We start from the raw sequence: 27398 nt of genomic DNA on the forward strand, positions 1-27398 counted from the left end.
CCCCAAGGTAGTTCAAGTTCAGCTGCATCTCTCTACTTTGAAGAGTGGAGATAGGCAATGGGGCCATGGATTCACTGAGTTATGCTGTCAATCTTGTTGTTTCAGCCTACATTTGACAGTTTACACGCAGGTATGACTTGCAATGTAATCATGGATGTACAGCTAACAGCTTCAGGTTTACATAAATGTGATTCCCAGGTATTAGAGAGTGACTTCCATCATAGACTTCAGTGCAATTTTTCGGACACGTATTGAAGAATGATCTCAAATGGGGAGATTCTAAGATCAGACCTTTAGGGGCAGCCAATTAAAATGCCATATATACTGTATATAGTCTGTTGCAAACTGGTTCCATGGGCACTGAGACAGCTTTAGCTGTTCAGGACCAGTGTATTGTATTTGTCCTCTAAATCACAAAACATCCTAAAACCCTGCTGCTTGAGCTTGATGATCCACATACTTCTGTCATGGACACGTTTGACAATTTTCCTTGTGTTTCCTGTTTTTATTTTGTAAGCCGGGTGTTTCTTGTCCTGCTTTCCTTCCAGTCAACCTGTCTTTTCCCTCTGATTGTAGGATTGGTTTCACCGTGTGTGTTCTTCCCTTATTAGTTTCACCTGTCTCATTTCCCCCTCAGCCCATGTGTGTTTAGAATCCTGTCTTCCTCTTTGTTTCTTGTCAAGTTGTCTGTTGAACAACCCGTTTCCTTGTGTTCCATTCAGCCTACTTCCCAAAGTTCCATGTTTCCTGGTTGTTGCATTATCCTATTGGATTTCACATGTTCTTGGATTTGTGTTTGGATTTTACCTGCCCACACTGCAGCACATTTTATTCCTGATCGTGTAATGTTTATTATTTTGTTCCCTGCTCCTGCCTCCCCTTGAGTTCTGTGTTCGGGTCCTACAGTAGTGTGAAAAAGTGTTGGCCACCTTCCTGGTTTCTTTCTTCTTTTTTTTTTCTCCATGTTTTCTCACACTTAAATGTTTCAGATCATCAAATAAATTTAAATATTAGTCAAAGATAACACAGGTAAACACATTACACAGTTTTTAAATTAAGCTTTTTGTTATTAAGGGAAAACAAAATCTAAACCTACATTGCCCTATGTGAGAAACCTAATAACTGGTTGGGTCACCCTTAGCAGCAACAACTACAGTCTTTTACAGCACTGTGGAGGAATTTTGGCCCACACATCTTTGCAGTATTGTTGTAATTCAGGCACATTGGAGGGTTTTCCAACATGAACCACCTTTTTAAAGTCTTTTAAGGTTTTAAGTGTTACTTTTACTCCAGATGTAATGGGAAACACACCTTCCAAAAAGTTCAACTTTTATCTCATCAGTCCACAGAGAATTTACCCCAAAGTCTTGGGGATCATCAAGATGTTTTCTGTCAAAATAGAGATGAGCCTTTCTGTTCTTTTTGCTCAGCAGTGATTTGGTCTGCCATGCAGGCCATTTTTGACCAATCTCTTTCTTATTGTCACAGAGTCATGAACACTGACTTTAACTGAGGCAACTGAGGCAAATGAGGCCTGCAGTTCTTTGGATGTTGTTGTGTGTTTTTTGTGATCTCTTGGATGAGTCATCACTGAGCTCTTGGGCTGATTTTGGTGGTTCTGGCCTCTCCTGGGGAGGTTCACCACTGTGGCATGTTTACACCATTTGTCATATATTTTAAGTGGGCTTCTAGAATGCACACAGGGCGTGAGTGAAAAGCATCTAAAATGTGTGTTTTGATTTGCCCATTTGTAAAATCTAAGTGCTCATTTGGTCACCTTCATGCTCTTGTGTAATCTCTCTATCCTCAAGTCCTAGTTCCAAGGTACCATGGTGCTATAACTTTACTCACTTGCCACTTCATTAGGTGCAAAAGTGGAAGCCAATGCATTCTAATACAGTCCTGCACTAAACCATAGTTTAGGTCAGGTTCTCTTATGTTAGCATTCGTCTGTTATTCAGACTATCATCTACTGGTAATGGTAAATGATCTTGCTTTTATATAGCAAACCTATCGTTACTCAAAGCGCTTTTACAGTCACAGACACATTTAATTTCATTTATTTATTTATTTATTCGAACAGGTTAAAATAAATAATCAAAACAGAATAAAATAAAGTTTAGGCAAAAAACAAAACAAAACAAAAACAAGTTGGTAAGACAACTCTATAACAACATAAATCATTTATCATCTATTATAACTTCCAGAAATGTATTTCATTAACTATCTCTATTTCTACATCATGTATCTTGAGTGCTGTAGGTGAGGATTTTGACCAATTTCCAAATATTATAACTTTTGTTTTGCTTAAATTTAGCGTAAGTTTATTTGAATCAAACCAACTCTTGAGTTTCTTTAATACCTCTGCCAATGTGTCCACAAGTTGTTCCAAATGATCTCCACAGCAAAGTCGTCTGCAAATAAAATAATTTTGAGTGTATTTGAAATCTCACTTATATTAATAATGTACAAAATGAACAACAGAGGTCCCAGCACTGAGCCCTGATGCACCCCACGCTTCACCTTCATTGGTTGTGATTCACAGTTATCAAATTGCAGATATTGGTCTCTACTGTTTAAGCAGCTGGATATCCAGGAAAGTGCTACACCTCTGATTCCATATTCCTGTAGTTTTATTAATAATAATTTGTGGTCAACTGTACCGAAAGCTTTTTTTAAATCTGAAAAATCAGAAAATAGCAAAAAAAATAATAATAAATCTATTGCGGATGTAATGTCTTCTATAAATTCCATTACTGAAATCATATTGTTGTTCACATAGTACATTGTGCTTTGTGATGAAGTCATGGACTGGAATAGAATATTTTTTCCAGAATTTTAGATTATTGCAGCAGTAGAGAAACAGGTCTATAGTTTGAAGATTTCTGTCTTTTTCCAGATTTGAATATGGGTATAACTTTGGCAGTTTTCCTTTTATTGGAACGTAACCAGTTTTTAGTGACTGATTGCAAATATATGTGAGAGGTTTCACCACACACTTGGTGATATCCTTGACTAACATGTCATTGTCATTTCAGTCAGTTGACTTTTTACTCTTTAGCATGTTAGCAATGCACCTTTCACAGATAAAAATCACTAAATGCTAAATAATAAAATAAGTAGTAAAATTAAAAAGTTAGAAGTAAAACAAATAATAATAAAACAATTAATGATAAATCTACATCTACCCATTCACTCACACAAGCACATACACATTCATACACCAGTGCTGCATACTGGGAGCAACTGGAGGTTCAGTGTCTTGCTAAAGGACACTTCAGCATGTGGCAAATTCTATGGATCGAACCACTAATTGCTCTACCTACTGAGCCACAGTCACCCCTGTTGTCTCCCACAAGCATCAAATCATCATCACAGTCAAGTTCTGCCCTTTCAAGTCAGCCTAAATCACCTCTATTAGCTGCATTTAATGCAAAACATCAACCAATATTGCATATATCAAAAAAATAATGGATTTTTACATCTATTTAGAATTGTATGGAAATACTGGATGCGTTGCACACCCCTATTATATACTGTATCCATATATAAATAAGAATTATCGCATTTCCATTCTGATGTCTCAGTTTTACTCCAGAAGATGTGCAAATATGTAACAAGACACTGTGTGCAAATGTCACACAGTGTTGGTGAAAACTGTTGCAACATATGATATTCAGTATGTAAAAATACAAACATGCACATGTACCACAGTCTTTCTCACATTGCATAATTAGTGTGTGTGCACCACTTACGTCCTCACGCACCTCTTTCTTTGCTGCTGCTTAATGCTTCCATCCCTGCTGTCAGGGCTCTGCACTGGCACTGTGATGAAAATGCATGCTTCATCAACTTTGTCACAAAGTCTATGCATTCTATAGTACAGCAAGACAGGCAGAGTAGCTGCAGAATACCAATGAACAGCCAGCGCTGTGTCTCTGTCAGGCACCAAAACGTCCTGGAGCAGTACACTGGCAAAAACAATCCCCCGCTAAACTTACATCACCTTTCAATACCAAATAATCTCTTTCCAAGTAAATAATTTGCTGAGTATCCTGTCATATCAATATGGGCCACGAGTGTGCATAAGGTTGTGGTCTGTTCACTGAGATTAAAGTATGACTGAACCTTCACATCTTATTAAGGCAGATTAGTAGACAGGAAAGGCCCAGCAAATTGCATCACCTGTCAGGTTTTGCGGCTTGAGATTATTACTGCCATAAAATCCTGTTTTACCGTGAACTGGCTCAATTTCTGAGAAATATTCTTGTTAGAGAATTTGGCAGGAAAGTGATTATCAAGTCTGGAATAGACATGAGTGAGTTCCTTGATTTTGTTTTTTTTTTATTTCTTTTTTTTTTGTCAGCATTTATTGTTCAGTATGCTCAGTCTAAAGTGATGATAAAATGGAAGGTTTATAGAGAAAAAAAAAACAAACATGCAAGAATACAGATCAGAGAATAACAAGCTAAATGTTATTGGATTCTAGGCATCTAATGGGGTTGCTCCATCTGCATTTCACTGTACTTCTATGTTAATGCTCAGTGTTCCATACAGGCTCTGACAGGGACCTCATGTGTTCAGCAGGTTGCTTCCAGACATTTAGTTTCTTTCAGTAACTAGAAACAAAATAAAGACAATGGTATAAATAGACCAACACTGAAGGACTCAACCTATAAAACCTGCCTGATGCAAACTCTGTACACGTGAATATGGAAAGAGTGTGTGAGAAGTTGTGTCAAATATAGTTGACTTACTTTAGTTGACTTATTTTCCCAAGTGGGCCTATGCTGTATAAGTAACCATTTTCTACACATAGCCTAGATATTTCTTCAAACATGTTCATATACAGAACTCTGGTTCATTAAGCACAAATGTAATGTAAGGTGTGAGTGCACCCTCAACCACTGTCAAATCTCAAATTTTGTGTTAATGAATATACATTTTTTGTTCTCAAACTTAGAGAGATTTAAAATGCTTACAGACCAGTGATTTCTTATATATTCTTGGATAAGTAAATGAGTAAATGATTACCACTAGAGCTAGATAGTTAGTTTCGCCCTTACAGTTCTGTCACGGTTAGGGTTCATTTCTTTTCTCAGGCACCAGACATCTCCTGTCCTCTAACTCCTCATGCAATTGTGTGCTGCTGCTGTTTACCATGTATATTTGTTAGCATATGCTGAACGCTGACATGTATTCAAGATAAACTGAGTTGCAGCCTACTCTCAAAATAGATAACTATTGCATGGACCAGTCATGCTTACTGTCATACACAGACATTGAATATTGATATTCAGTACATCTCATCTCATCTTCTGTACCATTTAATCCTCACTAGGGTTGCAGGGGGTTGCTGGAGCCTTTCCCAGCTGGCATCGGGTGAAGGCGGGGTAAACCCTGGACAGGTCTCCAGTCTATCACAGGGATAACACAGAGACAAACAAACATTCACACTCACACGCACACCTAGGGTCAAGTTAGAGTCACCAATCAGCCTATCGAGCATGTCTTTGGAGGTGGGAGGAAGCCGGAGTACCTGGAGAAAACCTACGCGAATGCAGGGAGAACAGTAAAACCCGATGACAAGCACATCCAAGTCATTTCTGAGTAACCCCACTTTTTCATTAAAATATATATATTTTTTAATCATCCTTATTATTAAGTTCAGCACAAAAAGCAGAGTGCAATCAATCTGACTGATTGCTTCTACCTGTTGATCACTCTCTTTCCAAGTGGCCTCTTTAAACAGCTTCCCTGCAGAGTCTGGGTTTGTATGTGCACGAGCGCCTTTCTCTGTACTCCCCTCTTACAACAACTCATTATGTGCTGCTACTGTTATTGCAGCTGTGTCACCTCAGTGGAGTTGTGAAAGACGGAACACCTAACTGTTCATTAACGTTTTACACCTCCACCCCTCCCCTCTGCTGTGTTATTGGGATGAGCCCCAGTTTCCTCCTCAGGCACAGTGGTACAACACTTTATACATACAAATGCTCGGAGTATTCACGCAGCACACTTAAGCAATATCTCCCCTCTCTCCCCGGAGTTGTTTGGCAGCCTCAAGCTACTGCAAATGCAATGAGGAGCACATTCACGGAGCAGCCTGTTTTGTTTAGTGAATATCAAGACATATGCTGCAAGATGCTCTAAATATATTTTACGTTCAGGTGCCTGGAAGCACTGAATGTACACTTTGCTCTAAGCAGACTATAAAAAGTGAGACAAAGTTAAAGCAGCAGGTAAAAGGTTGAATTGATTCCAGTCTTGAGGGTCACCAAATTATGCAGGAATGATAGGTCAAGTGGTTCAGTCAAATGCCAGGTTGTAGAGGTTTCATCGGTTGTAGCAATTGCCCATCACACAGCTAGGAATCCTGAGATGAACGTCAAAAAATCACTGTTGTAAAATGCATTCACAAATCCTCTATCATTTACCGTAATAGGAGGAAAGTCAGGAAGTGATGGAGCAGCAGTGATGTGCATGAAGAGCAGACACAAACCTCCCAGAGCAGAAACGGTCAAACTAAAGGGTCCTCTGAATGGCAAGCTCAGCTCCAACGCCCTGCCAGATGGCTTCACCAACAAGAGCAACGCCACCTGTTTTCGCTGTCGACCTGTACCGAGCCACCACAGGAGTATGGAAGGCCCCAAATACCACCCGTTACCACGCAGCTGATGCAGAAAACCCTCCTCCCCATCACAGAAGGCAGAACGCGTCGGACAGCCTGCACATCATCCTTGTCATGGTTTTGGATGAACTGTTCCAGTATTGAAGCAAACCTGAGCCTGTTTGTCTATTCACATATTGATAGTAAAAAATTCCTAAGTACATCCAGAACAGATTTTTTTTTTTTTGCAAACCCTTGACAGCCCTAGCTTAAGCACATAGCAGTTAACGTGATATACAGTTGTAGCATAGAATTACTAGTAATGCAAAATAAATTACATAAGAAATTAGAGGACAAGAGCTCAGTACCGGAGAAAACAGATGAGAGAATAGGAGCTCGGATAAGGAAAGGTCATGGTTAAAATACACTGAGTGCAAATGAGGATTTGGTGTAGAAGCTAATGAGTGAGCTGCTTGGTCTCAGGCAAAGGGTAACTGCAAGGGGGTACTAATGATTTAAATCTATCTACTGTATGGCTTGTAATAAGCTGACATAAGGAGTTGTCTTTCTTGGGAAGACAATCAAGTTGCTCTCAACTGACAGGAGGGTTAGCAGACTAAACAGTATTAGGTCTATGTATTTATAATTTATGTACTGAAATAATAAATACAAAAGAATAACTCTAAACCTGCCAATGTGTCAATAATATTAATAAATGCCAATAAAATAAATGATTTTATATTATCATAAACCACCAAAAAAACAAAATAATTACCTTTCATACCTCCTGATAATTGCTTTAACGCAGCTTTCACACATACATTTCAAAGTGCAACTCCAATCAACACCTTGTCTCTCTGCCAGGTGAACAAGGGTGACAGAATAAAACAGCACATTACCAAGGTGCAGTGTTTCTAAAAAAAGATCGTCCTTCGCAGGAAGAACAGTTACCCACGATTGAAGATTTCTTTGTCTCAAAACGTCCTGATTTCTATGATCACTGGGACCAAAACAGCACAGCTCTGGTTCCCCCATTCCTCTTATATGTGTTCATCTTATATTCTATCTAGACAGCGACCTTTCAGCAGACGGTCTGTTGTTTTCAAGCCGAGAGCGGATTGAAGCAAGACAGTCTCCCACACAGAGGGAGAGGGGAGAGGAGAGGATCACCTCAGCTTCAGTGGGAGGTTATGGGCTCTACCCTGACTGACGGCCTGCGCTTCCAGTCCCGGAGGTAAGGAGTTTCCTGAAACCACCACTAGTCATCAAGCTGAATAAACAAACAACAAAAAAATAGCCTTGTTGAGATTCCATCATATTAGATGTGTAGATAAAACCAGACAACCTTACACAAAACAGAGAAATGGGAGTTTTAAAGCAGTTCATTTAAGATGATTTAGTGTTTAGTAATAAAAGAAAGACGACTTTTCATTTAGCCAATAGAGGGATGAGTTTTAATTTAGGGCAGCATGACAGTCCTCTTACATCTTTCACTGATTCTCTGACTGTAGATTGAACACCCGAGAAGAAACGGTCCAAACATGCCATGTCAAAATAAGTGTCTTCTGCATCTGTGTAAATAGGTTTTCCTCAAAAGTGATTGCAGCATGGGTCAAATAAGAAACTGGTTACCAATAAATCACTCCAATCTTTAGCATTTACGCGAGCACAATGGCTACAGGCAACATTAGCTACTACTAACATAACAACTATAATGTGGATGCCAACAAAAAATAGGTGGACTGGCACTGGGCTGCTTAATGTTTGTTTGTCTCTGTGTTAGCCCTGTCCAGGGTGTACCCCACCTTCACCCGATGCCAGCTGGGAAAGGCTCCAGCAACCCCCTGCAACCCTAGTGAGGATTAACTTATGAGTTGATGTAAAAAGTATATGTTTATTTTACTTACATAAATTACCAACAGCAAACAACATATCTCAAACTTAGGGGTTTAAGGTTGGCTATCAAACTTTAGCAGAAAATGTTTTTTGAAGCCAAAACACATTTTCAAATCTCAGTATCACACAAACATGTTAGCATGAACATTAAGCAATTTAACCGCTCAGTTAAAAGATACATTTCTCTAGTTTTTAACTAGCTAGCTAATTTGCTATTAACAGCTACACAAGTATCTTTGATAAACATTCTATTACCAAGACCTGCAAACAAACCTTTATCTTGGAATTTTCTCCTCTTCCTTTCCTTTCTTCCTCTTTATTACCTATGCCCTGAAGGATATGTCCTTTTTTGCGACAATGCTTTGCCTTCAACTACCTGCGCTTTGGATGCGCAGTGCAGGCTGCACAGCAGGAGGCACATTACTGGTGCAGCAGAGCTTTGACATTTAGAGAATGGTTAGGCCTACATCAGCAACAGAACTATGTTGACTTGAAAATGTACAATATAGCTGTGGCCATATAGAAATCATCACTCATACATGCAAAAATATATAAATAAACAAATTAATTTAATTAAATTCTTGGGGCTCTTGGGGGCCCCCTAGTGAGCACAGGGCAATAAGCAGCTGCTTAGTTTGCTTATAACTTGGGCCGGTTCTGGATATGGTTAACATTGTGTTTTATAAAGGCACAATTTAAAGCATTATAAACCGGCCAACTGGCTAAGACAACTAAAGGTTTAGTCTTGGCAGTGGAGTTGAATTGTAGATAATGTGGACATCAACAAAAAAGAAGTGTGAAATAAACCAGACGCCTCCTTTTTACAAACTGCTGGGAAAGACACATGCTGATATTTCAGTGACATTTAAGCTATATTCACAATGTTATACATGTGCTTTTAGATTAAATGTCAGCTTCATGCATTCTTAAGGTGCTTGCTTGCTTTTTATCTGCGTCTATGCATACAGAGTGTCAGTGGTTATCTACTTCCTTGCTTTATTTGTATCTAGATTATTATATGTACTAAGGGGCAGCACAGGGCCTAATGATCCCTGGCTGAAACAGAATGTCATGCTCCCAGACTTCCACTTTTGCTCAATGTAAGCATAAACCCTGGGGATGCCCTTGCCTGTTGATATCGTGGTCAGAACTCCATGAATTGCTGAATTGCTTCTCAAAGGTATATCCGCAAGAACCAGTGTGAGGCGGCCACGACGTGCACACGAACCCGTAATTAATAATTAAAAGTGTGCCCTTAACCATGACAGAGTCCAGAAAAACACCACACAGCAGCAGACAGAAATTTCTAACGAGTCTCTTGAGTGTGAAAGTAGTCGGAGGGTGCTATTATCATAATGGTGCAAATCTAATGTGAGCAGGAAATGGCCACCGTTGCTATGTGCTTTTATATATATATATATATTTATATAGTGGTAATTTTCTGATTATAACCAAACCCTCTTGTGGAGTGCAGCTCAGTTTTTGCACAGTGTAGTGAAATTATCTTTCCATTTGCTCAAACAACCTCTTAATACAACTACAAGGGTGATAGATGGATGTCAGAGCATCCTTTTTGGTCCCACGTGCATTTAGAATAAAACCTTCATAAATGTCTTCTATCGCCTGAAGACAGTCTCTTCAAAGCCAAGGTCATTACTTGCAGTAAATTACAAATTTCAACAAATCCTTATGCTCGTTTCTCTCCATTGGTTTATCCTTAACACAGAACATAATTTCTAACACCTTCACTGCTTTACTAATCTAATATCATAAATAGTATCTCCAAGCATTATCTCACGAAAGAAACGCAATAGCATGAGAAAATTTGAGCAAACGGAAACCAATCAAGTCGATCCACTTTGTTCCACATTAGGCATGTGGACTGCATGTTATACTTGTTCACTAACACAAATGCATTCCTCCCCTTCAGTATTAGGAGATTGATACCCTCCTCAGCAGTGCCCTTGTTTTATGTATTCATACCACAGACGTCCCCCCCCTCAGCTTTAAACTTTTAAACTTGGCAGAGTTTCGAGGCAGGAAACCGCTGGACAGACTGCTGGCAAGCTGTGAAACAGATGGTTTCCCACTTGATTGCTGTGGTCTGGCTACAACCAGGCCACTAACACTTGTCACACACACACAAACACACACACACACACATAATACTTGGTGACATGATTTGATTCAGAAGTTATCAACTCAAAACTGTTTTTGATTCAGTAAATAAAATACAGCTAATACGTCTACAGATAAAATTGTGCATTCCGAGGTGACCATTTGTGACCTTTACATAATGAGATTTAGCTACTTAAACAAGTTTAATTTTGTGGATGACGAAACATAAACGGAATTTCTTGGAATGACCATTATGCCAGATGGAAACTGAAATGACTTGCAAGTGTCCACCTAAGCGTACGTGCAGTAGGTTAATCAGACAATGCATGGCTGCTGAGTGTCCACAGAGTCCATCAGGTGTAGTTAAGATACAGCATCAACTTAGAAGTGTGCTGACAGACATAAACCAAGTTATTTTCTTCATACTTCCAAATTTACTTGAGTTTTGTAAAGTTTGTCTGTGTGGGTCAGTCAATCAATCCACCAACATTAGTCAATGGATGTTGGGTATGTAATATTAAAAAAGTACTTCAGATTTTTGAAGTATTTATCCACAAGTTCATTTATTTATTAAATGAAATACCTTTCCTTTCACTTTGGACACAAGATTGACGGACAGTGAGAATAGACCCAAACATCGTAGTTTCTAGCTATAAAAACAAAACAAGGTGTTGAAAGTTTCTAAAAGGGGCCATAGCTGACATTTTTTGTGGTAAAGGGTTCATCTGAGAAAACGTACTGATACCTGAAATCACTCTGAGAAGTTATGTGAATCGTGTCGTGTCAATACCTGGTGAAAATAGTGAACAGTTTTTGCTTTAATAACTATGTTCAGCCATAGAGAGTAAAACGATGGACATGTAATCAAAAGTGAAGCCAAAGCAAGTATAGCTCCCCCTGGTGTCCGGCTGCAGTATAGGTCATAACCTCCACCCCTTCTATGTTAGTGGGTACTTGGGCCGAACTAAAGTACACGTCAAATGTATTTTTTTCAAGGATACATTCTGTCATTTTAGGTAATTAATATAATACAGATTTATATTCAAGTGTCCACGCGAAGTTTTGTTTTAATTATTATTAGAAACAGGATGTGACATAATGATCAGAACAAGATGCCATGCCAACTCTCTCTGTAAAGCGGTCCTGTAGAACAGTGAGAGTTGGAACTAAAATAGTGTATAATCCAACATTTCTTTGTAAATGGTGGAGGTAGAGCTGAGGGCAGTATTTATGCGCAGTCGCACTGTTTTTGCAAAGGAAATGGAAACAAGCCTGGAATACTAATGCACTCACAGTAAGTCATTTCCCTGTTCATTCTACAATATAATTCAGCTTAAACTGTATTATTTTGTTCTGACTTTTTTACACACACTCTTCCAGATCACCCCCATGAGCACAATGCTCAATAACACTAAAAATTGTAGTATTTTGTGTCCTGCTTTAACAATTTGACTCACAGTGGAGAACAGCTGGAAACAACTCATCAAATCAACACCGGGGTGTTTTTTCCTAGCAAAAGATGTCGGGGATACTACAGTAACAATCCAATCTCTCTAAAACATCAAATGTCATTTCCTGCACAAAACAGCTGGAGCTGAGGCTCTAGGTTGCCCTCCTCTCCTATGAGGCTTCACCAGGTCAAGACCTCACTTCAGAAAGTTCTCTCCCCTGATTCACTCCACCAGCTGTTCCCCTCATTATTATCTTCCAGCTTCACACCGCAAATCCAGACATCAATGATGCTGAGCAAATAAATGACCAGAAGCTAACAAGAAGCATTTCATCATCTGCTGACACAATCCAGTTAGTCTCGCTCACCTTTTACCTCCACCAAGAACATGTTTTTCTCTTTCTGTCAGTGGCCCAAAGACGAACAAAGAGCTTTTTCAACAGGTTTCAGCTACATACTTGTAATCACATTTTGGATGTGTCCACAACATGTGAGGTAACTGCTATTGTATTTGAACCAGTAAGAATTACAGTTTAAAATGAAGGATTAATGATTTTTTGAAGCATTACACATAATGTGAACCCTGTTCTCTTACAATACCATGACCCTGACCATGTATGGAATTTTTTTGCTTGTGTGTGGAGAAATTCAAAATTATCCAAGGCACATGTTTCAAGCTCGAGGAAACAACCTTGATGTCAGATGTTACTGGAAGTCTCCATTTGACTTCATTTTCTGCAACCGCTTGTCCTCTGGATGGTTGGGGGTCACTTCTTTCATTTCATTTCTAAATGTCAAGGTAAAATAAAAAAATTAAAATATGTGACTAACAGCTCCACAACTGTGTGTATATGAGACGCTTAGATCTAAAAGCAAGCACTGACATTTTGACATGTGCCTCATCAAAAATTAGAGCTGTCAGTGTTACTGATGCCAGAGAACCTGTCCTAAAAGGTCTCAACTGCAACTCCACCAAATTTGGTACAATAGTAATAGAAATGCTACTGTTCAGCCAACAATAGTGGTACTAGGTGACACTGAATGTGCCATGATCTGCCAGCTAAAAACAAGGAGGCGATAGTGGATTTCCAGATGACCATCCCTCCCCTGCAGCCTGCAACCATCAGCGAGGAGTGTGTAGAAGTGGTTCAGACCTGTAAGTCCACAGCTGGATCACAAACTGGACTGTCCCGCTAACATAGCTGCTGAACACGTTCTACCAGACTATCTAAGAAGAAGGACCCTTCACGGCTGGACAAACTGCAGGGACCTGCCATTTATCACAGCAAGTCTTCCAGGTCATGAAGCAGCAAACAGCCCCAGACATCACACTACCACCACCAGATTTTACTGTTGCTTGTTTTGTTTTCTTTTGTTTTTTAAAATGCAGTGTAACTTTTACACCAGATGTAATGGAACACACACCTTCCAAAAAGTTCAACTTTTATCTTGTCAGTCCACAGATAATTTTCCTAAAAGTATTGGGGATAATCAAGATGTTTTATGTCACAACTGAGATGAACCTTTCTGTTCTTTTTGTCCAGCAGTGGTTCTGGTCTTGAACCCTGCCATGCAGGACATTTTATCCCAGTCTCTTTCTTGTGGTGGAGTCATGAATACCACCCTTAACTGAGGCAGAGGAGGCTGGCAGTTCTTTGGATGTTGTTGTGGGGTCTTTTGTGACCTCTTGGATGAGTCGTTGCTGAGCTCTTGGGGTAATTTTGGTCGGCCTCTCCAAGGAAGGTTCACCACTGTTCCATAATTTCACCATTTGAGGATAATGACTCTCACTGTGGTTCAATCGAGTCCCAAAGCCTTTGAAATGTGTTTATAACACATTAAAGTGTTGTGGAGTACTCTTTTTTTTACGTGGGTAAAAAGTAGTGTAAGACCTTTCAGGGGTGCTCTCTGGAGTGTGATGAGCTGCAAGTTAATCTGCACTGGTATAGGGGCTCTGCTGAAACTACAAATTTGATAATGACAAAAAAAATTGGGTGTTCTGAAGAAGTGAGGTTGTCAGAGCTCTGTTCCCCACTCCTCATCTATGTTAGGCATTAGACACTAGTAGCATAACAAGACCACAGGTCCACCACCTTATAAGTCAATGAGTCTTAAAACTACTGATTTCAATGTCAAGAACCGGCCTTGATGTGGATTTTTCATTTTCACTCTTAACTCCTGGGCTGGGAGCCATAGAAAGATTTTTTTTGTTCTCTTCTTCAACATGTATCTATCTTTATAGGACACACTCATTTCCACCCACACACAATTTTATGCCATTCTCACTTTTGCGCAAAGCACTCCCACACACCGCCAGATTTGGTAACATGTCTGAATGAGCCCCAAAAACATTTTGTTTTTAGGTATTTTTCCCTAAAGTTGGTTGCTAAATTACTAAATTACTGTTGGCGTGTCTTCTTTGCTAAGTTACCAAATTGGTGGCTTCTTTGTACAGGTTCAAGCAAACAATTTAGATCCTGCTTCGTGGGATCTTCTATCCAAACTTTTTTTTCCTTTTTTTTCTTTTTTTTTACCATTTATAGTATTTTTCTTAGTGACCATGTTATTTTATGGTGTTTTCTGGGATTTTTAATTGGGAGTTTCTAGGGACCACCATCTGTGACAACTGTGACATAACACTGGAGACATGCATGTTTAATTTGTGGTGAGCTCACCAGAGGATGTTTTTCCTCATGTTGTTCCAAAAGATAAACATCTATTAAAAGGTAAGGTACCAGTTTCACTAAAGCATCCATCTCAAGTGTCCTTACCTCGTCCATCACTGTGTGGTAGCCTGCAGACTATCATGCAAACAGCCAAGTGATTCATGGATCCATCCTTGCTGCCTCATTAAAATACTCCCATCCAGTCTTATCTATTAGACAAGCACCACCACACATCTTAACATGCGTTTTTTTTTTCTTAAAGCTATCACTCTCAACTCAATTCATCCCCAGAACCCCCAGCAATCACTGACGGATGAGACCCCACATGCATGCACACACGTCCATGTTCTCTAGACCCACCCTTTTTTCCATGCATAGTATATTTGTACCTCTATCTCTTTGTATCCTTGTATGAAAACCAAATATTCCCAGACAACATTTAGATATTCTCTAAAAACAGGGCTCTTAAGTCTCAAGCATTGAGACACACGCATTTCAATAAGTTCACATGCCACATGACATTTCTCATGGTGAAATGTACTAAAACTGAAAGAGTACTAAAAGAAATCAGTAATCTATTAATAGATGAGGCGAAAGCAGGTTGCTCTGCTTGAATCAGCCCCTAATCAGCCACTCGGAAAATATTATTTGTCATTGCCAGATGAGATAGGAGCGCCACGATCACACCTTCCACAGATGTGCAAATGCTGCGAAGGGTTCCTACGCAAGTATGAAAAGTAGGGAATTTGATTTTTATAAATTTCCAGTTCTGGAAAAGAAAAGATAATGGAAAATGAAAACTAGTGTATTGAAAAATATTTATGTTTCCAAGACTGTTGCCACTGTTCAATTTTCCGGTACATAAAATTATGAATGTCTAAAGAAAAGAAATGGATCGATTTGTTTTTTGCTTTTTTAAGGTGCTCGGCAGCACAGCTAAAATGTTTGTGTGAGAGCACACAGTAGTGTCCAAAAACATTTGGGCAGATTGACAAGTTGAATGCCCAGCCCTCTGCTTTCATCCTCCAAGCCCAGGTGTCATGAAGTTTCACTGATGCTTCGACAGACAGGTGACGACCACACCGTGGCATATTAAAAGCAAAGGACATGGGAGCGCCGTCGCTGTCATCAAGGCATTGAAATCTGCCACCAACTACCACTTTACTTACTATCTGAGTCAGGTTGAGTCCAAATTCGAGAGTCTAATTGTTTCACCCAATGATCACAGGGTCGTAGTATCAGCCCGTCTAATACCTCAGCAGATCAAAATGGACCCTAGCGTGCACTTCTTCTTTCATTTCTACATTTATACTGCGCTAATATAGCGAGGCACTCATTTATAATTCATTTATGGAAGGAGATGAAACCATCTGCTAGAGCAGATGGAATTAGGACTTTCTATTTATTTTGTATAAAGTGGTCTTTCAAAAAGACAGACAGGTGATGATAGTTTCTCAAAGACAGAGCTTTGTTACGTTAAACAGTAGTCTGTTCTGTTCTACCACATTTTGAAATGGCTCCAGTTATCCTTGGGTTTACTTAAGTCAGGTGTGGCAGAGCTGGGTTTCCCCTCTCACTGGGTTGTCTTTTTCTGAAAACGATTCGAGGTGCGTCAGGTATGTGTAGGTTTTCCATGGGTTCAGCCTTTCAGTGGACCTTCACAGTGGAGTAGGACTCCTACTGTGAAGGTCTCATTTCACCCTGTCATCATCCAATATGTGATTGGCCAGTCATGATACATGATACTTTTACTCTAAAGACATATTTTGCAGTTAATCGATATTCACATTTCTCACATGTATCAGATAATCAGATTCTCATCATATCCTTTTACTATTCCTGTCTCACAGTCTGAGTTAAACATATTGAAGGCAGGGACACACCTGAGCCCCCAAAATTTGTTTTATGTAGATGACTTCTGAAAAATGGCAGCAAGTCAAACTCGCATTTCGAACCATTTCTCTCCGCGATCAGGACGACCAGACAAGACAAAGACATATGGTCCTTCCATATGGAGACACCATGAAAGATGGAAATAATAAAGCAAACCAAAACAAACAACACCTGTGGGATATAAACAACTACAGATCACCTCATGTAGAGCTTTTTTTCTTCAATGATAATTTAACACCATATGGGTTCCGTGGATGTTTGTAAATTCAAAGGACACTAACTGCATGCTAATCACTGTACTGTTAGATGACTACTCTCATGCCACCCTCTTTTAAAACACTGCAACAGAATCTTTCTTTCTTTAGCGTTTCATGTGTTTGTCAACCTAGAAAGGTTTGTAATTTGCAGCACAGTGAGGATTCATTTATTCCATTGCAACCCAAGATGTATTATTTATTTATATCCTATTTTATATCATGTTCACACCTTTGAATTTTTCTGCGTGCCTCCAAAGTCCATTTGGACGTGACATAACTCCCTGACTGACTTCAACAGACTGTTTTATCCCAGTGGCCCAAAACTACATTTATAAAATCTATGGAATCGTGATGAATAAATAATTACGTGCTGCTGTGTTGTTTAAAAGTATAAATTCTTGTTTCAGTGAAATCTCTGAATGACATTTTCTCCTGCCATGGTTCTCATTTCCAGCCCATGCTAAATCCTGACTAAAATGTCACACAAGGCAAGCTTGTGTAAATTAATGCTATTTCAATTTCAATCTTGGACACAGATTAGATCTTTTACGCACTTTGCTTTTTACTTTCTGGGTGGAGTTTTCCCTCAAAAACACCAGATTCTGTTATATTCTCAGTAGCAGCTACTTTAAATATTCAAGTGGGAAGTCATTACCCACCACCAAGCACTCTATATGACCCATGGGTCTAAGTATAATGGGCTACATCAACATGTTTATTTTTTCTTTACAGAGACACATAGGCTTTCTTATACGGAGAACGTATGCAAATGAGCAGTAGATACATCTCAACCACAAAACAAATTAGCGGAAAATCTATCACATATTCCTCTGTGAGGCTTGGGACTGAGAGATATACTCAGAGGGGAGGATATATTGAAATTGCCTGGCATAGCTCTGTAATTTATAGACTCGCCGACTCAAGAGCCAACGCAATCATTCTTATGTGACTGATTCCAGTAATCTATTACTCCCAGAGCAAGTCAATCCTGAGCTTTTTTTAAAGACCGCGTATGTGATAGATCCTCCACACGGGGGTTCGCCTTGGAGGTCCCATAACCAGCTGGCTGCGTCGCTGAGCACCCAGGGTGCCGAGTTACGGAGACGAGTGTCGTCTAAGTCGTCTGCTGGCAGCAGTTCTGATTGTCCTGCCAGAGGTAGGAAAACGTGGCAGGAGAAGTTGAGTTGATCATGCTGTGGTGTGTCTTTGATGCAAAATGTAAATGAAAATGAAGGATTGTAGAGTTCAGTCATGTGTCTATCCAACAGAATGCTGTGTTAGTACATTACACTACGCAGAGCAACTAACCCATTGTTCACATAATCCCTTCTCCACCCATGTCACGATTTAATATAAGGCACATCTGATGGATTTGGCCTTTCAGCCTGAAAACACACACGTTGAAAGACGGGCAAGGTTCACGTTAAACTGTTATACCGCTCTTATTTAAGCTTCAGAAGCAGACATGACAGCAGAAACATTAATCTAGTCTCGGCAAATTATGTATGTTTTTCTGATTTCAGCCCAGTGTCTCTCAACGTTGTCCTCATTACAAGACAGAGTGGCTTTCGCTTCAGCTGCAACATAAGAACTTCAGTCAAAGTAGTGAGCTGGATCAAAGCACATCAGAGCTCCAAATTTATCTCCAGAGACAAAAAAAAGGCTCTATTTTGAGAACAGGCAAGTTTCATGGTCTGCTACATGACAGAGAGCCATGTCTGGCTTTTTTTTCTCCACTCAGCCAGTGTAATGCAGAGTCAATCATTTAATAATATCACTGCGGTAAAGTGGCTTTCCAAATAATGATTTCTGAGATAAGACTCATCGTTGCAATGGTTAATCGATAAATACTGATAGCCAGGGTGAAATGAGTTCTCAGAAATCTTATCTGATTCAATTTGCTCTCAAATGAGTCAGCCCAGACAACACACAGACCATTTGATTTGATGGAAAGCTATTTTCTCTAATTAAGTACTGTATATTATACCTGGGAAATAAGGTATGCACGATCTTTTCCTCATATAAAGTGTTCTAACTAACTTACTCTATAAAATGAAACCGTAAATCAGCGCATACTGGATTCAATTTCCTTTTTTTGCAATTCCAACTTTTTATTATTATTTTTTTAAATAATAATGCACACAAATGCTCAAAGAACCGCAAAGTAATGGATCCATAACTTGTCTGGGAATGTCCAAATCAAATCATCCACATCAGCGCAGGAAGAAGATCAACTCTTTTAGTTTGTAGATGTCATTATGTTTCCCACGATACCTCTGCCAGCAATCTGGATCAAAGTCAACAATGAAAAACCTGTGATAGCCACGAAAGCGCTGAAAACTTTGGTTTCGTTTCCAATATGACATCTCTTTAACATGGGATTTTCTAGAAAAAAAAGGAGTGAGAGAAAAGGAGGAAGTAATGTCTTTACAGGGAAACACTAACCCAGTAATACTGCTGAGTTAGAATGCTATTATGTGTTAAACAGTGTGGGTTTATGGAAAGAAAATGTGCACTCTGTATTTACCCAAACAGAAGAAGAATTGTCAGTGTTAAACGTGAACTGGCCTGTGGTGCAATAAAAGCTGGGGATCCCTGATTTAGTAGTAATCAGCACTGATTAGCTTTCCAACCTTAAGTTTAGTAATGTTTAAACATCACAGCGCATCGTAGTTTGCGAGTATGTGCATGTGATGTTAATTCATGATAACAACAGACACTACAGTTCTGTAAAATAACAGCTGCTGCTTTGGACCTGTTAGAGACCCTCAGTGATTTCACAGCAGTGAAGGCTGTTTCCTCTGCGTACTTTTATTCATCGACATGTCTAAGGACTGGTGAAGCAGCGTATAATGATAGACACACATTATGATTATGGATTTCTTCATCCATTTATGTCCACATCCATTTATCTGTGAGAGTGGATGCACATCTTGAGCATGTGGAACTACTTTTGCAAAGTACAGTACAAATAAACGCTCAGTAGTGAGGGTTAAAGTGAAATTTCAGAATTTTATTAAACGTTTCCATCACAGTCTGAGTAGTACAGGTGTATGCATGCTATTTCCAGTCAGAACTTCAGAGAATTCAGTTCTGTTGGCTTCAGTAACATTTGTGATTCTTTATGGGTAAGTAAAAAAATAATAATAATTACAAAAAATTACAAATCAGCACCATTATGAAAGATAAAAATATTTGCAGGTTAAAGGATAGCTAACCCAATGAAGAAAGATTCATTTGTTTTCTTTTTTTTATCCTTATCATCCAGCACCATCTTTCCATGAGGCGTCTGCATGATCAGATAAAAACAGCTACAGTGTGAAGCAGAAATAAATATGTCTAATAAAAACTATGGTAATATATATCATATGCTGTGACCTTTCATATGGGTTTATGCATTCTGGTACACTGACTCTACTCCATGAGGCTTATTTGTAGTGTAGTTATCCTATTGAGCAGAGCTTCTGTTTCTACACAGGACATCACAGCTTAAAGACTTTTTATTTTCAGTTGGATGCTTTCTGTCACTCAAATCCCTGAAAGTGAGTATTAATGCCTTGCATGAGATACAGTCACACTCAAATGAACTTCATCTCGTCATCATGAAACAGGATCCTAAAATTGGTATTTCATAAAAAGAGGCTCAGGCCTTAAATAAATCACTCCCTGTCAGTAATAATAATCAATAAAATAACTGGTTAAAAAAAATGCTTAAGAAACATGAAAGAATGTTTTTAGAGACGTTTCATCCAAGTAGCTTCTTCAGTTCTAAGGGACTGATGGGGAGTTGAGGCTTAAATAGGAACATCTGTGAGTGTCCCATCAGAAACTTGATTTGTTTCTGTTAACGACCAGAAACTGGCGCGAGAGGTGTCTATTAACCACAGTGTTACAACACAGTTTGAGAAATATATCACCTTCTCTATCTCGACCTTGTGCCCCATCACAGATGTACAGTACACACAACGCGAGGAGCACTGACACAGCTCCCTGCCTCTCTGACGATCCCAGTTATAGCTGCCATGTACATGTGGGTGGGTCCGACCCTTCCAAGGACTGCTGATGACATGAGCCTCGGCTCGATTGCATCCAACCTTGTTAAACTCTCTGAGACGCCCAGGAAAAAATCTGCCGCCTTTTTCTGATTGGATTTCTTATCTTAGTTTGTAGCACAGGGACAGAGCTATGAAATGAAGAGGGGGCTTTTAAGAGGATAACAGAGGGCCGTTAAGACCTCAGCGTCACGCGATAGGGGTCAGACATGGACAGATTAGCCGTTTTTTTTTGTTTTTTTTTCCTGCAACGCAGAAGAGTTTTGGATTCGTTAATCCTGACTATGATCCCTGCTTGTTCCACTGATTCCTGGAACGGGGTTGCTGCGAGTTGCGAGGGCATCCAGCCGAGCTGCAGAAGACGCCTCAGGATGTCAGACACTCCAAACTACCGCTCACTTCCATTTGAATTTGCGGAAGTTTTATACAATATAGATTGTGAATGCGGCGAGCAGCCAAAGCTCTGTTTCCATTAAAAAAAAGTCTGGCTGTGAAAGGAGAAAAGTGCTGCTCGCAGAGGCTCAGAAATTGCCTCAGAAGCAGGCAATCCATCAGGGCATCAGCCCACCACAGCCCTCTGGGCAACAGAATATGAAGCTGAATATTCTCAAGCTCTGTTTATTGTCACTGGAAGACAACCTAAACTAATTTTGGCTCGGCATGTCAGCTCCTAGAATAGTGTGTCTTTCGTGTTTGCTTGGTATTCAGAATTGTGAAACGTATCTCACGGATGTTTACAGTAAGGATGTACAGAACGCCTTGTTCTATTATTTATCATTGTGTCAAAATGTGTCTGTTCATCAGTTGCAGAAAAGTGAAGCAAGACAACCCCTGTTTACTGGGATACAGCATTCTTTTGCACTTCCTTTCATCATTTTAACACAGCTGTTGTAGATACATACTGCATTATACTGTACGTGAGATAAATACAGCAGAATAAAATGCTACCTTTTCTTGTCTTCAAACAACAGCTGTTTTTTTTTTCTTACCTTGATTGATTTTCATCAGTTTCACAAAAACCCTCCTTAACACAGTGACATTAATTCATTCCACAGAACGGATGGGTTTCCCCATACTTACTGACCACGAGAGGCAATAAAATATCAGATTTTTGCACGTCTCAAGGCTTAACTACACTGAGTGGAGGTATGTTTGGACTCTGTAGCTGCAGCTACGACTAAGATGAAATAAAACTGCTGGCAGTTCGCTGGGGTGCAGGCGGAACAAAGTGCCGCATTAAGATGCCGTTCATCAGATGTCAAAACACGGACAGTAATTAGCTGCAGCTACTTCAAATTTCAATACAAAGATTCCAAATTAGTAAAAAGACAGTTTGTGTTATTAAATAATCCACCGCAAATGTGCGTTTGCATGTATTTGGTGCTGTGGGTGGACGGCAGATTTTCGCGTGGAGGGAAACGCTGAGCCTGGTTCATCTTTTTTGCCATCTGATGTAAATTTCATCACCCGCCTAAGTCCACAAGGGCCTGTGTGGACTTTCACTCACAAACTAGAATTCACCGCTGTCTGCAGGGCATGCACGTGCTGTAGAATCCTTGGTAATATTCTTGTTGAGGTGGCACAACATCACTGATTGTGTAACCTTGCAGCGTGTCCAACTGTGCAAGATGGGGGCTAATCAAAGCCTGTGGTCAACTTCTGTCAGACTTCATTATATCAATTTGAACGATATCCGTATTTATCACACTGATGAACACTCAGTACACCAGAAGTTTCCTGTTAAGCCTGGACAGGCTGGAGAATGAAACAGCGTGCACAACGGTACAACATCCTCTTAGATGTACCATTAATGCACTGTCCTGCTTTTACATTTGAGAATGTCTGCTGTGAAAAACAGCGAAGTTAAAAAAAAGTAATCAGAAATAAGTACACGAGAGCAGGGGCAAGCAATCAGTGTGAAAACCATCACTGCCGTGTTTTTAAAATAGCTCCTCAAGGTTTTCTTCTTTTAGTCATGCAAAGTGTTTTATTTATTTATTTATTTCCGTTTCACCTTCATCTTTTTACCCGCAGTTGGGTGTTTATCCAGAAATTACATGTAACAACCAGTACGACCTGTCTTGCCAGCTAGTGCACTCTGCATCATTTTCTATTGTGACTGACTGTGTTTATGCAACTGTAGGAGCAGTTCTAATACGGATCACATAAGCTTGAGACAGTTTGGGTCTATGAATCTGACCACCGTATATATTATTTGCTCAGGGTAAAATGTAGTTCATCTATGACAGTCCAGTGAACATTCTCCAGTCTATGGCCATACTTTGGCCTTTTCAACACTATTATTCACATCTGATGCAGTTTCACCTAATGCCTAATACGTTGCCGAGCTCTAAGATGGTGGCAGCGTTTCCATAGCTACGTGCAGACAGTTTCCTTATGTATGCTCACGTTTAGCTTCACCTCTGAATAGTAATGTAGAAAAGTGATATCAACAATGTTGGTAAATATTCAGTGTTATTACAGAGCAACAACTCGGAACACAGGTTCACTTATACTTCTATATTTTTTAATTTAATGACTTACGGTAATTTAATTGAATTTTTTATACATATTTCTTATACATATATATATATATATATATATATATATATATATATATATTTTTTTTTTTTTACATTGGTTGATTCTTACTATAATTGCCTACTCATTCATACTTATTGTTATTGCCTACATTGCTCTTTGTTCTGAACACTGTTACACTTTAAGTGATTTCCCCTTGGGATCAATAAAGTAATTCTAATTCTGATTCTGAAATGAACTAAACTCTGAAATAAACATTTATAACATGTGATCGTGTTGGTAGCAAAGCGATTATACACAGACATTGGGCTTTTTTTTTTTTTTGCAACCACATAATGCTTAAAAAAGACAGTTTGCTGGGTGCATCTCATAATGCCCTTCCTCAAGACTGTATGCAATATGACAGTAGAAGCGGCAGCAGCCTCGTTTGAAACACAGATCAGTAGCTTTTATGACTGAGCACCCCGTTTTGTGACTGGCTTCGGTGCAAATCTATGCAGTGAGCTGCATCACCATCACAAAACCAGACGACACATGAAGAGTTGGCTTCTGCACAAGGGTCGCAGAGAAGGCAATGCATCGGGAGCCTACACACACACACAGGCTGCTGATTGCCACCCATGGCGAAATACCAGGTACACCAGGCTACAAGGTAGCATCATCTCACATGCTACCAGGATCCTATTAATCAATTTAATGTTTCTCAGCCATCTTTCATCCCAACTTGAAGTCCACTAATTCGAAACAGTCGGCCTTGTATTCGAATACTGCGCACCTCTGGGACAGCGGGGGAAGTGGATCGATGCGTTTTGCCCCAGGCTAAATTTTTCTGGTGGGACTTCGAGGTTGAAAAGTGATGCAGAACCCGCGGCAAAATCGATACCGCTGTTGAGTCACACACGCGCACGCACACACCGTGACGCGCACACGCACTGCCCGAGAAGCAAACGATCAGACGCAAACATTAATTCCAGCCCAGGTTTAGGTGTACAATATACAGACGATGCGGATGGGGCCGTGCAGAGACGTTTCTCGATGTGAACACCACGATACCTGTCCTCTCAGTATTTCACTCCATCTTTAAGAGCACACACTTCTTGCAGTCAGCTTGTAGCCACTTTAAATGACACACGCTCATTCTAACAACAGGTCGAAAGGCAGAATCATCTCCTTAGGCAGCGCAGGGTAAAGTTAAGCAAGTGATGGACCTTCAAAGACACTCGAAAACACACGCGTTTCACTGATTTTTTTTTTTTTTTTTCCAAGCCATAACTGCTTGGAAGTGGCAGACAGAGCCAAGCCTGGAGGAGTACTTTAATGCACTGTCAGCATATACCAATATAAAAATAAGGAGCGCTACGTGATATGAATAAAATCTCTCCTCTGCGCTAGTGTGCGAGTCCTGGTCACACACGTTCGCGCCGGACGTCAAGATTTCCCTGATTCAAACACGGCCAGGGGAACGAGAAAGCGGTGCTGATCACACAGACCGTCCGAATGTTTCAAATCCAGAGTCCTAATTCGAGTTACACCGCTGATGCTGACATGCACATCCACCAACCACCTCCAAAGTGCTGTGCGTCAATGCGCATAACCGCTCACCAAAGCCTCACTGAAGTTTTGAGCGCTCGCGGAGCTGCCGACTTACACAGAACAAGTTCACTACGGTGGAGGACAATAATTCGCAAAGCTTACCTTGATGGCCTTTGTGGATTGGCATTTTACTTGATGTGAAACGGTGGCTGTTTGGTTCATCTTGGGACGCAGACGCCAACTGTCCTCCAATCCAAGTGCGACAAAGCTGCTGTGGAAAGAAGCAAAGCGGGTCCTCCAGAGCAACTCTACAGCGTGCGGTGATCGGCGATTTCGCTCTTTGTTCGGTGTGCGTTTGAAGAGCGCAGCCGCATCTGACAGCTGTGCCGTATGCCTAGCGCCTAGCGCAACGCAGCGTGGTGCGTTGGTAGGTAGGTATGTGCTCAAATAAACGGGGATGCCTGGTAACCAGGGGTGACCGAAGAAAATTATAAGTGGGGTAGTCAAGGGACAACAAAACTCGATCCACGACCGTATCAGTCTATATCACCAAATGAAATGATCCCTTTCTGTGGGGAATTCAGAGAACTCAGAGAGATACATTCATTTTTTAAGTGGCACTACACGCCATGATGTAAAATAGCAAGTAAAATACCCATATTTTGCACGTGCACAAATTGAAAATGCCAATATGAGTTTTAGATAACTGGCACCAGAAAACACAATTAAATGGAGCCTATAGACCAAGACGCCTTTGAAAACACACGCACACTCACCACCTCCTAATTACTGATCAGCAAACGACCCCCATGAGAAATTAGCTATGGGCAATGTTTCAACTGTTTACACATACACAGACATTTCCTCAAAAAAAATCATGGATTGAGACAGAAAAGTAAACCCTCTCAGTCATCCCTCGCCACCCATTACAACTGTGTTGCCTTTACAGTATCTGAAAAGACCCCACCAGCTGCTTTAACTTTTCATTTCCTTCCAGGAGAGTAAGTACCAGGTCATTCTGCCCAACTCAAGTCCCAAATCCTAAACTTTGAGTCCTAACACACAGCTCACCATGAGCACCTTTGTGAATTATAACTGTTATATTTTTCAAATCTCATTATCAACCTTGAATCACAATTTCGTTGTGCTACAGTATGTCTGTTATACAACGACAATAAAAGCTTTCTATTCTATTCTATTCTATTCTATTCTATTCTATTCTATTCTATTCTATTCTATTCTATTCTATTCTATTCTAAACAACTCTCTCTTGTTGTCTGTCATTACATGGTTTTAGTAACATTGACATACACTGATCATGCATAGCATTATGACCACAGACGCACCTTGATGGCAGCAGCCATCCCCAGCAGGATGCAGCCTGACACACACACACACACACACACACACACACACACACACACAAATACTTTGGGAACAACTAAAAAAACATGAAGAACAACACAAGGTGTTCACTTGGCCTCTAAATGCACTAGATCCCAAACTGATCAAGTATCTGTGGGATGATCCACAGAGGCCCCTCCCCTCAACACATAGGTGTCAAAGGCCCCCACTAACAACATTCTGTTGGCAGACACCACAGGACACCCTCAGAAAGCCCATGTCCATTCTGATGAGTCACAACTGTTTTGGAGGCACAAGAGACCCACACAATATTAGAAAGGTGGTCATAATGTAATGCCTGACTGCACACATCCATCCAGCAGAAATCATTTCACTTCCTTGTGATATTATTGCTGAAACATTAGCAGACTACATTTAGTTTTGTTCCTAGTAAATACTAAATCATCAATACCAAGTTCTTGATAGTTCGGATTTGTTAAAATTGACTCTGAAATGTGGAATTTGAATAGTGGTGTACTTGAAATGCATTCTGGGATACCTGGCTGTACAAAGCCAATACAATACACTTCCTAATGCATCTTCTGTAAAATGGGCGGGGCACGAACATTTTCAGATATTAGGATGTTACTGTAGTTTACAGATGCATACCTTGAAGTGGAATACTTGGGTAGCAACTGATTATGTATTTACATGTCCACAAGAAGACAAGCACAGACAAGACAGCATGTTTTATGAAATGACCACTGTCACAATGCCATTTACTAGGCAGCGATACACATGCAACTACAAGGTAAAAAGCAAATAGATACGCGAATAGTAAAAAGTATTAATACAAATAAAGTCATTCCTCACAATTATTTGATTCAGTTGATTTTAGGTACAAATCAAGAATAAAGAGCAGCGACACTTGAAAGCTGATAATGAGCAATTAATTAAAACATTTGCAATTCAGTATGTCCACTTATGTTACAATGAGAGCAATCACATAACTCATTTAAATAACATTACTCACGTGGG

At 39.9% G+C, this 27398-nt stretch overlaps 1 protein-coding gene across 1 annotated transcript in view; it reads right to left on the minus strand.

Annotated features, from left to right (window-relative positions):
• LOC125017361 (inactive dipeptidyl peptidase 10-like) overlaps positions 1–25543 on the minus strand; it is a 179458-nt gene extending 153915 nt beyond the window's left edge. The window contains exon 1 of the mRNA XM_047600393.1: positions 25179–25543. Coding sequence (XP_047456349.1) covers positions 25179–25238 — 60 coding nt within the window. The 5' untranslated portion in view covers positions 25239–25543. The remainder of the gene's footprint in view (positions 1–25178) is intronic.
• Positions 25544–27398: the final 1855 nt, after the last annotated feature.

Source organism: Mugil cephalus, chromosome 12 (genome assembly GCF_022458985.1).
Source record: "Mugil cephalus isolate CIBA_MC_2020 chromosome 12, CIBA_Mcephalus_1.1, whole genome shotgun sequence".
In the NCBI taxonomy this organism is placed as follows: Eukaryota; Metazoa; Chordata; class Actinopteri; order Mugiliformes; family Mugilidae; genus Mugil; species Mugil cephalus.